Genomic DNA, 18,719 nt, shown 5'->3' with positions numbered 1-18,719 from the left:
TCAGGAAATCCAAAAGAAAGAATAAAACTACGTGAACGCATTGTTATTGAGATTACAAAATCAAATTTTATTTGCTTCATGGATTCATTTTCTGCTGACATTTTTTTCAATTTCCCTTCCTCATTTATAATATTTTTATCCATATTTTTTTTAAATTAGATAAATATATGTACCATTTTATATTTTCAATTTTTTCTTCTTTTTTTTAAAAAAAATTTATACATAATTTTAATTTTTAATAATAACTAAAAAATTATAAATTTTTATACATGTTACTCTTTAAAATTTAATTGTTTAAAAAAATATTTTAAAATACAATTGAATCGGATTCACATACCTTCTAACTTTCCCCCTCCCCCACCACCCCCCAAGAAGAACTAAATCATAGGTTCCCCTGCTGGTGGTAACACAGCAATCTCTTTTTTCCTCTAAAACACTATTGACTCATTTAGAGGTGGTAGATTTTTTTCCCTACTTCCCTCTCATAAAGCGTTTTTTCCTCTTGAATTTTTTATCATTCCTCGGATCCTATATGCGTTACGATCCACTCTTGTTTTTAAATATTTCATACCTCTATGTCTTTATTAGAAAGGGATCAAAATAGTGACTGAAAATACTGTAAACTTTACATTCTCAAGTTTCTTTACCTACCAAGATTGATGGCTTTGTTGTCAGATCTCCATCAGATCTTGCCATAACTGCTTTCATATCTAGTTATTTGTTATAGAAAATATAGTAAATTAACATTTTATAAAACCTGATCCTTCTTTTAATAGTGCTATTATCCCCTGGAAGTCCCGATTTATGATTGATCTGATCATACTCTTCCGTAAACGAATAGGCAGAAGGATTGGGGTAGGCCTATCACGTTGCGTTAAAACACTCCTTTTCAGAATACAAATATCTGACTGTCCATTATTCTATCCTTTGCTACATGGCTCGTGTCACGAATTTCCTAGGTTAATTTACAATTGTAACCAAACATGAGTTTGACCCATATATATAAAGTAACTTAGGTCTAAACTGGGCTTCGGGCAAAATTTCAGGTCCCCATCTAGTGTTGTTAAACTGCTCTATTTGAGGTAATTTTTAAGCTAAATAAATATTTTAGCCAGAAAAATATTGCTTTGATCAAACCTTTGGGCCATCTATGAGCAAAATCTTTAGCTTGTGTAATATATTTCTGCATAAAACATAGAGTTAGATGTTCTTAAAAATCGGCTCAAATCGAGCCATTTAACAACACTAGCTCTACCAATTGATGTCAAGCAATCTAAGTGGCTTCCATAACCATTGGATTTCCTATCTCATAATAAACAAAATACCATTTTCATTTCGTTGATTAACATTAATAGAATACTTTGAATATTTTATTGTTTAAATTATAACTCCAATAAGATTTCGCCAAAAAATAAGTATTACAGAAGCATTATTTTGATAATTTTAAAAACATGTAACATATAAAAAATTTATATTAGCTGAAAATCTAACCATAATGCTTATATATCCAGACTAAATTAAAAATTTATTTGATTCCAATTTTTAAGATAAACGGGCCAGGCATAAAAATATAAAACCGGGATCGGGTCTAAAAATATAAATAAATCAAACACCATGGATCGGATCGAAATATTTTTTGTATAAATTCAAGTCGGGGCTCGTAATTGGTACCACTGCAGGTCTCGGATGGATATATATTATATAAAGTGTAAACAGATAATATAATTTTTTTATAATTTTCTTTTTTATAATTTTTAAATTTGTTAATTTCAATGTAATTTGAATATATTAAAAAAAATATATAAAAAATTTTCTAGTGCATATATAATAAAAATGATAGGATACAATTTTAATTAGGAATCTCACAATTTTGTATCATTTACTGAGGACCAATTTTAAATTTGAAAAATCTGATAGCTTTTAGACCAGAGATGGGTTGATCATTTGTAGACATTTCATACCATGAAGAGAAGAGAAAAGAAGAGAAGAGAAGAGAAGAGAAGAGAAGAGAAGAGAAGAGAAGAGAAGAGAAGAGAAGAGAAGAGAAGAGAAGAGAAGAGAAGAGAAGAGAAGAGATCAGATCAGATAGGTATCCAATTTTTTAGGTTTAGTTATATAATATTTTGATATACGTAAGAAAATAAAACCCATTTAGTTTTCCTCGCCAATCGATACATTTCGCCTTAAACTTGAAAAATGTTCAAACTATAGAAAATAAATTTCCAATGAACCCAAAAAAATAATTCCCCAGTTATAAAGCTATATTGAGAAATCCATACATGGTTTTATTATTTGTATTTTTGGCACCATAATAATAAAACATTAAATAAAACCAAACAGTTAACAAGATAGCTTAAATATTGAAAATATCCTAATTTTTATAAAAGTATCTTGCCTTTCTGAGAGATCTCTTTTCGTGGCTTTCTTAAATTTGATTCTTAATTATTTATTTTTCTTATATGTAAATCGAATATTTTAATTCTACTCTCTGACTGAATTATACTTTTATAAATTGATATGATATTATAATTTTGCCCCAAACACTTGAATGAATATTAATTTTTTTCCTATAAATGTTTGTATACCATAATTTATAGTAAAATTAACCTAAAGTTGTTTGACATTATCTGAAATTCAGGAACACAATTCCGACTTAATCAGAAAAAAGATGATCTAAATAGAGATTCCTCTATATCTTACTATATTTATACTTCAAACGATAACAAAGAAAGACTGAAATTTAGTCCTTTTCTTTTTTCCTATAAAATGTTAAGATAATTATTCTGAGATAGTTCGAATAAGAATCGATATATATTAAATTATAATTCTTTATTCAAGACTCTAAAATGAAATTGTAAAAATTTTATTTGATAAGGAAAGGAAATATGTTTCCTTTTTTAATGTTCAGCTAAATTAATATATAAATAATATTTTGCACCCATGTAAAGCATAGTTAGATATTAGGAAGATATTTTTTGCCATTAAAATAAGAAATATAATAATTTCCTTTCATGTTTGGGGTGCAATACTAATATGTAAAATTAGTATTTTATAAAATAATATTTTTAACAAACTATGTTACCTTTTTATAATGCATTTTTATGTTATAATTTTACATGTTTAATTTACTGCTTTAAAATGGAAACGGAAGGGCTTTTAAAACGTTTATTTTAATATATTTCATATCATACTGATAATTTATATATTAGAAGTTATCACCTTATTTTGAATAAATATTAGCAAATTTTAGCTTTATGTGCTATGCATAAAAATGGATATGTCTTGGTTTATTACATTTAAAAAATATTGTAATGTCTATTATCTCATAAAATCAAAAGGCTAAAATTATTAAATATTTATTTTGGCCCTTAAAGCTAATTCATTACATTTTTAATTTAAGATTATAGTTTGAGCAAGTTAGTTAGTAATATTAACGCATCATAACTTTTTGCCCATCAATGATTTCATAAATTATCACCTATAAAACAGCGAATTTGTATTTATATTATTTCTTGCTTTATTTAAAATATTCAATAGACTTTTAAGCCATCGGTGTATAACTTACATCTTTTATATTATTCATAAATAGATTATTAGGATCGGCTAGTCATTGCTTAAACTGATTGACGTTATTCATCGCTCGTTATTATCTAAGACAGTATTACCGCCAGATGATTTTTAAATTTTTCGGGGGGGATGCCTTTGATCGTAAGACACTTCATCGTATTTTTCGTCCAACTCGTCCAATTCGTTCAAAATGGCGATTAACAAGATTGAAGTGATAAAAATGTTATTAATTCATTTGGAATGGTAAAAATTTAATTTTTAATGTATTATTTATTATATTTAACAGGTTTGGAATTGTAAAAATTTATTGATTCATTTGGAAAGGTAAAAATGTTATTAATTCATATGGAATGGTAAAAATTTAATTTTTAATGTATTATTTATTATATTTAACAGGTTTGGAATGGTAAAAATGTTATTGATTCATTTGGAAAGGTAAAAATCTTATTAATTCATTTGTATTGGTGAAAATTTAATTTTTAATGTATAATTTATTATATTTAACAGGTTTGGAATGGTAAAAATGTTATTGATTCATTTGGAAAGGTAAAAATGTTATTAATTCATTTGGAATGGTAAAAATGTAATTTTAAATGTATTTATTTATGTTATTATAGGATTCAATTTCTACAGCAAATTAAGAAGCATTTTATTATTCAAATATAGATTATTTATAATGTATAAGACAAATATTTATTATTTATAATGTATAAGACAATATTTATTATTTAAAATGTATAATAAAACAAAGAAATATGATTAAAGTAAATATAAATTATTCAACAAGTATAAAACAAATATAAATTAAATATTATCAAATACATTTGAATTGTATACTAATTTAATATAAGCGATGATTTATCAGCAATTCCAATTTATTAATAATATGATTATTATATTGTGTAGTCAGCTTTTCCAAATTTCTTTCTTTTAGGATATATTTGGAATTTGTTTTTTTAGAGTCATTCCTATGAGGTAATATAATGCCTAATAATTAAATGATTATAAAATTTGATAATTTGTTAAACTTGATATGGCATTAAGAGTTGCATGTTAGGTGTTACTAGGCGTTGAGATTGAGCAAACATATTACCTAAAGTAATAAATATAAAAAGATAATAATTGATGATACTAGTTGAAGTTGGTTGAGAGTTTGTAACAAAGAACTGAGACTGAGTAAACATATTGCCTATAAATAATTGATTATAGAAATTTTATTTTGTGAAACTTGATATGATATTAGCAGACTGCATGTTGGACGTTGCTATGAGATTGAGTTAGCTGATAGTCTAAAACTATATTGATTTTAAAAATCTAATATTTTATGAAACTTGATAATGAAGGTTGTATAATTTGTTGAGATAATTGGAATTGAGTTATTGGTTGACTATCAGACATAAGTAGAAGGTTATTGACTAAATAATAGGTGTTATAGTGAATTATCTATAAAAAAAACTTACCAATAGGAGATTTTCATTGTTCCAAGGTATGATCCTTGTGAACTTACTGATTGGAAAATACCCCATCCAAAACAACTTCTTTTTCTACATCGGTAATATGATTTGGAATTAATTACTCTATGCATTGTATATTCCAAATCATTAAAACATAGAATATCATGTCCTCTTTTGGATTTTTTATTAGTAATTTTGTTTTCTAAAATTACATTACTAAATTGATTATATCTAGATTGTTAACTTTGAATTATATTGGGATTAATTCTTTTCTCAAGAAGAATTTTGATGTTGTTTGATACCGTTTTAATTTCCATTACAATGATTATAAATAAAAATAAACTATTACTTTTCCCGCACTTTAATGAACCAATCACAGAATTGAACGAAACTTTACGATGAAATGACCATACGAATTTTTCATTGAATTTTTACGACATTCAATTTAAGGTTAGACTTGGATAAATAACATGTCCATGATTTCGATTACGTTAAACTCAGGATATTCTATGCCAATTCTAGGATGTAACTAATCAATGAAATTATTTATATAAAATATCTTTTATAGTATGTACCTATCTTGCTGATAATAAGGCCACAATATTTAAACTGATTGAAACTGCTCTAATGGAAGGTTATCGTGCATTCGGTACATTATAGTTTTAATTTATAATTAATTTTTCAGAATATTTGAATTATATTTGTTAAATTTTATTAATATTGTAGGTTTTTATTAACTAAATAAAATAATCTTGATTCCATATTGCAATTATTAAAAAATGTTAAGAATTATTATTTGTATACCAAGTAATTTTATATTATTTATCCCTGAATGAGTCTATGGGGTAAAAACATTATTATTATAAGATTATATGGTTATGGAATTCAGTACTTTTAATTAATACATCTTGCACATAAAACTGAAGGGGAACATAATAAGAGAAGTTGTAAGGCAGGTGAAAATAAACCAAGGCAACAGTATAACCATTATGTCCCCAAAGATATTGTGTTTCTTAATTAATATTGAAAAGGATTTTGAGGGAGGCAGTGGCTAGGTTCCCCCAAACTTATACTTTTAAGCTTATTAGATACATATATTTAGAATCTGGCAATAAGAAAAATTGATACTTTTAAGCTTATTAGATACTTATATTCAAATTCTGGGGGAAATAAGAAAAATTGATAGAAATTAGAAAAATTGTTAGATACTTATAATGAAAATGTGGGGTCAATAAGAAAAATTGATACTTTTAAGCTTGTTAAATACTTATAATGAAAATGTGGGGGCAATAAGAAAAATTGATACTTTTAGGCTTATTAGTACTTATAATGAAAATGTGGGGGCAATAAGAAAAATTGATACTTTTAAGTTTATTAGATACTTATAATGAAAATGTAGGGGCAATAAGAAAAATTGATACTTTTAAGCTTATTAGATACATATATTTAAAATCTGGGGGCAATATAAAAAATTGATACTTTTAAGCTTATAATATACTTATATTCAAATTCTGGGGGAAATAAGAAAAATTGATACTTTTAAGCTTATTAGATACTTATAATGAAAATGTGGGGGAAATAAGAAAAATTGATACTTTTAAGCTTATTAGATACTTATAATGAAAATGTGGGGGCAATAAGAAAAATTGATACTTTTAAGCTTATTAGATACTTATAATGAAAATGTGGGGGCAATAAGAAAAATTGATACTTTTAAATAAAAATTGATACTTTTAAGCTTATTAGATACTTATATTCAAATTCTGGGGGAAATAAGAATAATTGTTACTTTTATAGAAAAATTGATAGAAATTAGAAAAAATGATACTTTTAAGCTTATTAGATACTAATAATGAAAATGTAGGGGCAATAAGAAAAAATGATTTTTTAAGCTTATTAGATTCTTATATTCAAATTCTGGGGGAAATAAGAAAAATTGTTACTTTTAAAGAAAAATTGATAGAAATTAGAAAAATTGATACTTTTAAGCTTATTAGATACTTATAATGAAAATGTGGGGGCAATAAGAAAAATTGATACTTTTAAATAAAAAATTGATACTTATAATGAAAATGTAGGGGCAATAAGAAAAATTGATACTTTTAAGCTTATTAGATACATATATTTAAAATCTGGGGGCAATATAAAAAATTGATACTTTTAAGCTTATAAGATACTTATAATCAAATTCTGGGGGAAATAAGAAAAATTGTTACTTTTAAAGAAAAATTGATAGAAATTAGAAAAATTGATACTTTTAAGCTTATTAGATTCTTATAATGAAAATGTGGGGGCAATAAGAAAAATTGATACTTTTAAGCTTATTAGATACTTATAATGAAAATGTGGGGGCAATAAGAAAAATTGATACTTTTAAGCCTATTAGATACTTATAATGAAACTGTGGGGGCAATAAGAAAAATTGACACTTTTAAACTTATTAGATACTTATAATGGAAATGTGGGGGAAATAAGAAAAATTGTTACTTTTAAAGAAAAATTGATAGAAATTAGAAAAAATGATACTTTTAAGCTTATTAGATACTTATAATGAAAATGTGACAATAAGAAAAATTGATACTTTTAAGCTTATTAGATACTTATATTCAAATTCTGAGGGAAATAAGAAAAATTGTTACTTTTAAAGAAAAATTGATAGAAATTAGAAAAATTGATACTTTTAAGCTTATTAGATTCTTATAATGAAAATGTGGGGGCAATAAGAAAAATTGATACTTTTAAGCTTATTAGATACTTATAATGAAAATGTGGGGGCAATAAGAAAAATTGATACTTTTAAGCCTATTAGATACTTATAATGAAACTGTGGGGGCAATAAGAAAAATTGACACTTTTAAACTTATTAGATACTTATAATGGAAATGTGGGGGAAATAAGAAAAATTGTTACTTTTAAAGAAAAATTGATAGAAATTAGAAAAAATGATACTTTTAAGCTTATTAGATACTTATAATGAAAATGTGACAATAAGAAAAATTGATACTTTTAAGCTTATTAGATACTTATATTCAAATTCTGAGGGAAATAAGAAAAATTGATACTTTTAAAGAAAAATTGATACTTTTAAGCCTATTAGATACTTATAATAAAAATGTGGGGGCAATAAGAAAAATAGACACTTTTAAGCTTATTAGATACTTATAATGAAAATGTGGGGGCAATAAGAAAAATTGATACATTTAAATAAAAATTAATACTTTTAAGCTTATTAGATACTTATAATGAAAATCTGTCAAATTCATAATTTTTATTTAAAATCATAAATATTATAAACATTTAGGGACATGTTGTACACGAATAATATTTTATTCTTGGTTTTTTATTAATATTTTGACATCTAAAATGATACCAATTCAGACATATATTGCACATGACTGAAAGATCATCATTTAACAATATATGGCATCCATCACATAGCCATGCTTCGGCTAGTATATTTTTATATAAAATATAAAGTAATTTCCAAGCTTCTTTTGTAAAATATTTTTGAAGTATAGTAATATCTACATCAACATTTTCGATGCATCGCATATCGAATGATGTTTGAACTAAGACATCATAGCTGCAAATTAATATATTGTTTCCAAAATATTCTATAGCCTTTATTGTACATAACTTTTTTATAATCCACAAAATTTTTTCATTCTGAGATAGTAAGACATAAGCCTTAGGTTTAATTTCTGATAAAAAAATATTAATATTTTATAAAAATAAATTACTGATAAGTTTATTAGATGTTTCTTGTATATTTTGCGAGGACTCCTGTAAAATGTGGTTATCTATATAAATATTTAGCCAATAAAAAAATATACATACTTGAATTTATTTTATCTTTTAATAAGAAATTAATAAATTATTTCTGCGAATTTGGTGGGTATGCTATCAAATAAAATAATGTAAATAATTTCATATAAAATAAAATACCAATTTCTATATCGGTACTTTCTATATTGTTAACAATTTTTTTTTTCAAATTTTCTTGATAAGCCTATAACTGTAAGATCAGAGTTTTTATGTCTTCCCTGTCTTTTCATCCTAGCCGGCAATTTGATATTCTTTAATTTTATCTCCATATTTTCCTTATCTACATTATTAAAAATAAATATTATATATATAATTAATAGTGCAAATTGTGTATATTATATACATTCTTCCTCTTTTTGTTGTTTGCTTCTGTCAGTCATCATATCAAGATCTATATAGATTTATATATATATATAAATATAAATGATAAAATACTTAAGATAATTTTGGATACTTCTATACCAAATTTGAGGATTTTAATAAAGATTATTATAAAATTATATATATATTTCAAAATACCTATATTATTTGGAGAGGAAGCCTTATCTGAGGAAGAGTGAGTTTGGATATGAGTGAGGTCTTAAATAATTTAAGTAAAATAAAAAAATATATAATAATATATATATAATAATAATACCTATATTATTTGGAGAGGAAGCCTTATCTAAGGAAGATTCAGTTTGGATATGAGCGAGGTCTTAAATAATTTAAGTAAAATGAAAAAATATAAAGTAATATATATATTAATAATACCTAAATTATTTGGAGAGGAAGCCTTATCTAAGGAAGATTCAGTTTGGATATGAGCGAGGTCTTAAATAATTTAAGTAAAATGAAAAAATATATAATAATATATATATAATAATAATGCCTATATTATTTGGAGAGGAAGCCTTATCTGAGAGGAAGAGTCAGTTTGGATATGAGCTAGGTCTTAAATAATTTAAGTAAAATGAAAAAATATATAATAATATATGTATAATAATACCTATATTATTTGGAGAGGAAGCCTTATCTGAGGAAGATTCAATTAGGATATGATCAAGGTCTTAAATAATTTAAGTAAAATGAAAAAATATAAAATAATATATATATATTAATAATACCTATATTATTTGGAGAGGAGGTCAAATCAGATGGTATCACGTAGAATAAATGGTCATATTGAATACATTCTTCAATAATGTCAATTTGTATATCAATAAAATCAAATTTATCTTGCGGTAGATGTGATATATATTGAGCCTGTGATACTAGTTTTTGATAAATTTTTTTATATTTGTCACGTTGAAATAATTTATTCTTGGGATTATAATTTTTAGTATGACTGTTTATTGATATATCAGATAGGCTCATTGATATATTTTCCTGACCACAAGATATAGAGTAGGCTCTTGTCCATCTTCTGCTACATAACTGAGGACAGTATTTATCTAAATTATAAGAAGCTCGTAAAGCCATTATATGCCTACAGGGCAAGAGCATTGTTGAAAGAAACCCACATGAACATTTATCTAAGGATGTATGTATAATCATTCCGGTATAATCAATCTCCTCAGGTGAGAATATGTTGTTATCATGATCAGGAATTTTAATTGATATACTTTCAAGAATTTCCTCATTAATTCGCTTGAAATCATAGGTTGTTAATAAATCCCTGTATTTGCTCTCAGGACATAAAGCATTATATGGAAATAAAGATTGTTTACTATTATTCATTATTGTTTTATAATTTTTTTCAAAGGCCATAGAATTTACAATGGCTGATACATCTTTGAAAAAACTGTTCAAGGTTGAAAATTTTGTGATAACTTTTTTGAATTTTTGATTCATTGACTCACATCTATTATTTGTAGCATTGTAAAAATGTGGTACTGATGAACGGAATCCCAAAACCCATTCTGTTCTTATATTATGCCAATTGGTATTGTAATATTTTTGCACCTGTGGCAAATTCAAATTTGTAATTACAGAATATAACATATTATATTCTGACTCTGATCGTGCATATACCAATTTTTGCAAAACAGTTAGAACAGTAACAACATCCTCTCCTGTTATGTTTCTTTTGAGGGTTGTTATTTCTCTCCTAAAGCTGCGCATAACATGAAATATATATATCTGTATATTGGCATTAGGAAAGCTTTCAAATAAGGCCTGTCTATCAGCTAGGTCCTTATCACCTATAATAACCTTAATTTTATTAATATCATTATGTTTTTTCAGGATATCACAGCAGCCTTTTACACAAAAATAGGTTTCACCTTTAACAAGCCACAGAGCTGCTATATGGGATTGCCCATGGCTGTCTATTACAAGTAGGATAGAGAGTGGCATTCCTATAATATTGTAATTTTCATATTATTACATTAATATTTTAGCATTACATTTAAATCTTTTTTTTAAAAATGCCATAACTAGATTTAAAATATAAAAAAACTAAATTATTATTTTACCTAGATTATTAAGGTTATAAATATTATTTATTGTTTTACCTATATTATTGAGTTTATATGTTGCATCAAACCTTAAAGGATATCCACAATTTTGGGAGCTACCTCAATAAGCCATCAAATAATATACTTTTTAATGTGTATCAACAGTTAAAAGATAATGGGGCAATAGTTGAAATATTAGAGGAAAATAATCAACTAATGGGCATATTTTACCAAGATATAAATATGTCCCACAATCATAAATTCTATCCAGAGGTCCTTTTTATTGATGCAACATATAAATTCAATAATATAGGTAAAACAATAAATAATATTTATAACCTTAATAATCTAGGTAAATTAATAATTTAGTTTTTTAATATTTTAAATCTAGTTATGGCATTTTTTTTTAAAAAAAGATTTAAATATTATGCTAAAATATTAATATATATATGTAATAATAATAAAAATATATTCTTATAGGAATGCCACTTTTTATTCTACTTGTAATATAGACAGCCATGGGCAATCCCAAATAGCAGCTCTCTGGCTTGTTAAAGGTGAAACCTATTTTTGTGTAAAAGGTTGCTGTGATATCCTCAAAATACATAATGATATAAGCAAAATTAAGGTTATTATAGGTGATAAGAACCTAGCTGATAGACAGGTCTTATTTGAAAGCTTTCCTAATGCCAATATACAGATATATATATTTCATGTTATGCGCAGCTTTAGGAGAAAAATAACAACCATCAAAAGGAATATAACAGGAGAGGATGTTGTTACAGTTTTAACTGTTTTGCAAAAAATGGCATATGCGAGATCAGAGTCAGAATATAATAGGTTATATATAGTGCTTGCAAATATGAACTTGCCACAAGTGCAAAAATATTATGATACAAATTGGCATAATATAAGATCAGAATGGGTTTTGGGATTCCGTTCATCAACACCACATTTTTATAATGCTACAAATAATAGGTGTGAATCTATGAACCAAATATAAAAAGGTTATCACGAAATTTTCAACATTAAACAGTTTTTTCAAAGATATATCAACCATTGTAAATTTGTCCTTTGGAAAAAATCATAAAACAATAATGAATAATAGTAAACAGTCTTTATTTCCATATAATGCATTATCTCCTGAGAGCAAATACAGTGATTTATTAACAACCTATGCTTTCACGAGAATTATTAAGGAAATTCTTGAAATAATATCAATTAAAATTCCTTATCATGATAATAACATATTCTCACCTGTGGAGATTAATGATACTGGGATGATTATACATATATCCTTAGATAAATGTTCATGTGGGTTCCTTTCAACAATGCTCTTGCCTTGTAGGCATATAGTGGCTTTACGAGCTTTTTATAATTTAGATAAATACTGTCCTGAGTTATGTTGCAGAAGATGGACAAGAACCTACTCTATATTTTGTGGTCAAGAAAATATATCAATGAGCCTATCTGATATTTCAATCAACAGTCATACTACAAAATATAATCCCAAAAATAAATTATCACCACGTGACAAATATAATAAAATTTATCAAAAGCTAGTATCACAAGAAAGATGCGTCAATAAATTTTGTTATTGTATTGTAAAATCATGATAAAGTGTTTTCATTAGCTGATATAATATATATGTTATCAAAAGGTAATAGCATAGGATTAATTTTTCTAAGATAAAATTAATAAAGGTGAAAAATATAAAGATAGAATTTACGAAAAAGGATAAGGGATAAAAAAAATTAAAACTAAGAGAGAAGGGAAGAAAGAAAGCATTGACATGGAAGATTATTCGATGGAAGAGATAAAACTTAGATTGTTAGAGCGAAAAATGGCGGTAGCAAGTCTTTGTCGCAAGAAGAGAGATTCCTTAGGCTGATCGGGTTTTTCACGAATCCGTTTGCCTAATTCTTTAAAAAAAAACTTTGAACTTTGCTACCGAAGGTGGTGAGAATGGAGCAGGCGATGGGTATGAATAAGAAAAAAGGGTCTATGGAACTGTATTTGATAATTTTTCGGGATTCTGCGAGGTCGAGACGTTGTGGTTAGATGATGCATTTGGATCAATGCAGGTGAAGTCTCAAACTAGGAGCCGACCCTTTGACCGAGGAATCAAGGACGTTCCATCAGGAAATTTTTCATCGGTTCAGATAAGATGCCTACGGATTTGAGGGCACTTAATATGATATCATCATTTGGTGTGCCGTGGAAAACGGCCTCGACAAAAGCGGCAATGGGGGCAATGTCTACCCTTGCGATCATCGCTAGTTTCGCAATTGAGGTCCTGATGAAACGTCTTTGATTCATTGGCCAAAGGGTCAGCTCCTGGTTTGGGACTTCACCCTGCATTGATAAAAACGCACCATCTTACCATAACGGCTATGGCCTCGCCCTGGCAGAATCCCGGAAAATCATCAGATACAGTTCCATAGACCATTCTTTCTTATGGATACCCATCGCCTGCTCCAATCTCCCCATCTTCGGTAGCAAAGCTCAACTATTTTTTTTAAAGAATTAGACAAACGGATTCGTGAAAAAACCGACTAGCCTAAAGAATCCATTTTCTTACGACCAAGACTTGCTACCTCCGTTATTCGCTCTAACCAGGGATGCGAACCCGTCAAAATTTTAGACCGGGTTCGGTTCGGGGTATAAAAAAAAAAGTTGGGTTCGGTTCGGGTTCGGTTCAGGGAAATATTTTTGAACCCGGGTTTTGGTTCCGGGTTCAGCTCGGGTTGAAGAATTTTTGAATTGATAAAAAAAAATGTATATTTAAATCATAATTAAAAAACTAGATATAAATTTGGTATAAAAAATAATTTTTTTATTTTATTTATGGGCAAAAATATAGTTAAAAATACAAAGCATAGTCATGTATCAATTTAAAAAATTTTTATTTAGACGTATTTCTTTAAATTAACAATATCCAATATAATAATTTTTACCTAGCCTTATTCACTTTCATTTTCCTCTAATTAATAATCATTGATAATAAGTTAAAAATAAATGACTTAAATGAATTTAATTGTTTAAAATTTATTAACACTCCAATAGGAATCTTTGAGAATAGTTGTTTAAAATTTATTAACACTTTACTTAATTGGAAATTTGAAAATATTATAAAAATCTCAAGTAAATTATTAATATTTGTATTTACAATTATACAAATATCTTATATTGATTTAAACAATGAACCCGGGTTCAGTTCAGGGCTTTGAAAATTTTATATAAATGGCTCAGGTTCGGTTCGGGTTCAGATATTATTTTCAAAAACCCGGGTTTATCCGATTTTGGGTTCGGTTCGAATCCCTGGCTCTAAATATATAAGTTTTATTTCTTCCATCGAATAATATTCCATATATATGCTTTCTTTCTTCCCTTCTCTTTCCTAATTTTTAGGGATGTACCGACGGATAGGATCGGGCTGATATATCACTCTTTTTAAATATAGGTTATCGGCCAATTAAAAATATATCTAAAATCATTTATTTTTAATAATAATAATTAATAACATTCTTGCCATATCGTTATTTTTTTTTGCTCATTCTGTTTATCAAAGTGTGCGATAATCTCTATAGAATCTGTTTTTAGTAAAGCTGGTGATATTAACGGTTACCATCGCCGCAGGCTGACCTCTAATAAATTGGAAATTTTGGTATTTCTAAAAAAAAATCCTTGATATATTAATGTTGAATATTATTTTAAAAAATTTTTCAAATTTCATAATATATATGAATTGAAATTGAATATAAACTATAACTGATCATTATAATGTATTTAAATGACATAAGTTATGGTATAGTTAAATTATAGATGTTATACTAATAAAAAGTATAAAACCATAAAATTATATAAGATATCGGATCGGTATTCGGCTCATATCAATTTAATATCGGAAATATCGGATCGGCCTCCAAAAAGTGGCATCGTAGTTTTCATTTTTTTTATCCCTTTTCCTTTTTCGTAAATTCTATCTATATATTGAATAAATTAATAATATGCTTTTAACCTTTTGATAACATATTATATCAGCTGCTATTCAAATAAAGTAACCAATGACCGATAAACAATTGATTGACCACTTGGATGTAATATTGTGTATTGTATTCGTTAGATTTTTAGCAGCAATCGATTTTTTCTCTCTAAATTTTAATCCGTCTTTTTATTTGCTTTTAGACTCGGGAACGGATAAAAATGAAGAAATTGTTGGAGAGGCCTTAGAAATATTCCTCCCGAAATTCAAATTGAAAAGAGAAGACATATTTATGATCTCAAAATTAGGTATAATATTACATTTATTTATACGATGAATTACTTAATTTTAATTTAATACGTAAAAAAAAGGAATTATATTAGACGTTTACACTCCAAATATTTTATCATCGAACTATATTGACGATTGCCTGCACCGGTTAAGGTTGAAATACGTGGACCTCTACGTGATTCATCCTCCCAGTAATTCTAGTCCTAAAAATTCTGACTCAGAGGAAATGAAAACATTACTAGCTATATGGAAATCCCTGGCCGTCGCCGTTAAGGAAGGCAAAATTAGGAGCTTAGGCGTCTCCAATTTTAACAAAACCCAATTGGAAACCATGTTCAATTTCGATAATCTCGCAAAATTCCCTCCAGCCTCAATGACCCCTTCCGTAAATCAAATCAGTTTTCATCCTCGCCTATTTCGAAACGATATCGTAGAGTATTGTCATAGTCACGGGGCACAGGTGCAAGCCATGATATCCTTGGATTCACCGGCTTGCAGGGATTTGTTGTTGGACAAAACTTTGTTGCGATTAGGTAAAAACTACTCTAAAACCACCGATCAAATACTATTAAGGTGGGCCCTGCAGCGCGGTTTGATGATCATGCTCAAATATTTTGCCTATTCTAAACCAATGATCGATTCTAATATCAATATATTCGATTTCGAAATCACGGCATCCGATATGCAGATTATCGATAGCTTGAACAAATAGATAAATTAGATTTATTTATTTTTTTTAGCGGACCAATATTTATTTTTGTCTTTCAAATATAGAAAAAATTTCAAACAAATACTTATTTTTTTTAAAAAAATATATATTTATTTTTAAAATATTATCAAATTATTTTCATTTTTTTAAAAAAAATTATAATCAGGGATATACCTATATTTTTCATCGGATCGGGTCGATGTTTTGTATCTATCGATACTATTGAATTTACCAATTAGATTCGATAAATGGCGTCTTAATTTGTATTTATTAATATTTAAATATATATATAATTTAAGTGATTAATTTTTTTTTTAAAATGTATGTAATTTTAAAATTTAATAAATTATTTTAAAATAATTCTAATAATTTTTATTGGTCATGTATAGACAATTTACAAATGATAATACTAAATAGACCTAAATGATAATTTCAATTAACATTTGATAGTAGTATATTTTTTTAAATGACTTATGTAACGGTATAATAAAAACTAAGATATATTAAATACGTGTATCCCGAATAAAATCAAATTAGTGAAATCGGACCGGCTTATTTCATTTATTATAGTTTGATATTTAATCTTACAATTATAAATTTATTTATAAAAAAAATTAGTGAAATATTTTTATATTTAAAATTAATAAATGCTTCTCAATTATATTTTAGCCTATTTTTATTTTAAAATATTATGAAGCTCTTCATAAATCTCACAACATTTTATTTTTGAAAATTATTAAATATCACAATTATATCACATAATATTATATCATTTATATAATTTGTAAAAAAAAAATATATATATTTAATTTTTACAATTTTAAAATAAAAATCTATTTTTAAATTTTATATTAAAATTAATAAATGCGATTTATATTTTAGTTTATTTGAATTTTAAAATATTATAAATCTCTTCGGCAAATCAAAACATTCTATTTTTTTATTTATATTTTTTTTTGTAAATCAATTATTTTAAAAATTTTATATAATTATTAAATGGCACATTTATATAGCGTAAATTTAATAAATCTCACCATGACACAATGGGATCGCTTAAATCTGCTAATTTTATTTACTATTATCTATATTTTATTTATTAAATTTAAACGCTACTTATTTTTCGCTTTCTCTTTTAAATTTTAAAAAAATGCTTAACAAATTTTTACTTAATAAATATCTTTTAAATTCAATTCAAATGTTATAATTATAAATTAGCTATAATATTTATTTAAATAAGTGAAAATTTGATCTCAGCTTTATACTTTCAATGACCGAAATCCCCCTGATTGAACATCCTGTGCATAGGATGCGCGTAGGCTATTTTTGCTCCCAATTATAACGTTGGCGCTAAATAAAGGACATCAAAATTAATGGCAAAAACAGAAACTCATGCGCAGAGAGTGGATCAGTGGCCGCCAAAGCAAAGCCAATAATACTCTTTTAGATGAAGAATTCACAAATTTTCGCTTGCTTAAATTATTAATAATATTATATGAATTTTCACTTATATTAATATTATACTAAATTTATAATTATAATGTGTGAATTGAATTTGAAAGATATTTATTCAGTAAAAATATTGATTAACATTTTTTTATTTAAATTTTGAAGATTATCTATTAACTTTATATCAAAAATATTAATAAGATAAAATCAGAATTTGATACCGGAACTACGCGGAAACGGGATAAATCGATGTACCTCCCCTTCACCTTATTCTTAAACTATATAGGAGTCAGACCCAGGATCAATTTTTAAAATTTCTAGGAACCGAAGCCGTTCTTAACAAAAATAAGAAGTTCAATTTATATGGCATCTTATTGTTCAAACTAGACCTATTCATATACTAATCGAATAATGAATTAATCGTATTCGATTCAAAACTAAAAATTCACACTGATAAATTAATAATAATTATTATATAACAAAGAGTATATACAAATAATAATATAAAAAAATTTTTTTTTACTAAATGATGAATTTACTTATTTATATCAAGATTTGTTTTTTTTACGGGCGAATTTCAAATCTCAAACTGACATCTACGATAGTTTTCAAATTAGGTTTATTTAAAAAATTTTAACCTCATCTTTTAAAGCATTGCTATTTGATTTTGTCTTGGATTTAATGTAAGTTCACATAGCATTTTTATAACCGCTCTACTCGCTCATCTAACTTCATATGTATGAATATTATTTTATTTTCCTACTCAGATACAAATAACTTGGAAGAAAAAAGAATTAAAAAGGTATTTTAAAAAATCAATGTTAAATTAACGCCACTTCCAAGGTAGTATTGTTAAACGGCTCGATTTGAGCCGATTTTTTAAAAACGGCTAACTTAATATTTTATTCGAAAAACTATGTTCTAGCCGGAAGATTTTTCTGACTGATGGCACAAAGGTTTAATGGGTGAAATCTCGAGGCTTAGACAATATCTTTCTTGCTGAA

At 26.3% G+C, this 18,719-nt stretch overlaps 1 protein-coding gene and 1 long non-coding RNA gene across 3 annotated transcripts; one reads left to right on the top strand and one right to left on the bottom strand.

The window, feature by feature from the left end:
- Positions 1-5,407: 5,407 nt before the first annotated feature.
- Positions 5,408-17,033, top strand: LOC135926191 (uncharacterized oxidoreductase YtbE-like). Its single transcript, XM_065461949.1, has 4 exons — positions 5,408-5,546; positions 5,590-5,670; positions 15,473-15,577; positions 15,641-17,033. The coding sequence occupies exons 1-4, from the start codon at positions 5,492-5,494 to the stop codon at positions 16,270-16,272; spliced, it is 873 nt and encodes a 290-aa protein (XP_065318021.1). The 5' UTR covers positions 5,408-5,491; the 3' UTR covers positions 16,273-17,033.
- On the bottom strand, positions 8,867-9,427 carry LOC135926194 (uncharacterized). 2 transcript variants are annotated; one of them, XR_010571799.1, is made up of 4 exons: positions 9,366-9,427; positions 9,190-9,237; positions 8,967-9,126; positions 8,867-8,921 (listed from the first exon to the last, which is right to left on the bottom strand). It is a non-coding gene; the product is annotated as an uncharacterized LOC135926194 (long non-coding RNA). The 2 variants fall into 2 exon arrangements; XR_010571798.1 differs by lacking the exon at positions 9,366-9,427 and adding an exon at positions 9,282-9,314.
- Positions 17,034-18,719: the final 1,686 nt, after the last annotated feature.

This window comes from Gordionus sp. m RMFG-2023, chromosome 3 (genome assembly GCF_954871325.1).
Source record: "Gordionus sp. m RMFG-2023 chromosome 3, tfGorSpeb1-WG-v2, whole genome shotgun sequence".
NCBI classification, from domain to species: Eukaryota; Metazoa; Nematomorpha; class Gordioida; order Chordodea; family Parachordodidae; genus Gordionus; species Gordionus sp. m RMFG-2023.
Note: the sequence above shows the minus strand (reverse complement) of the source record. Positions and strands in the feature narration are given on the sequence as shown.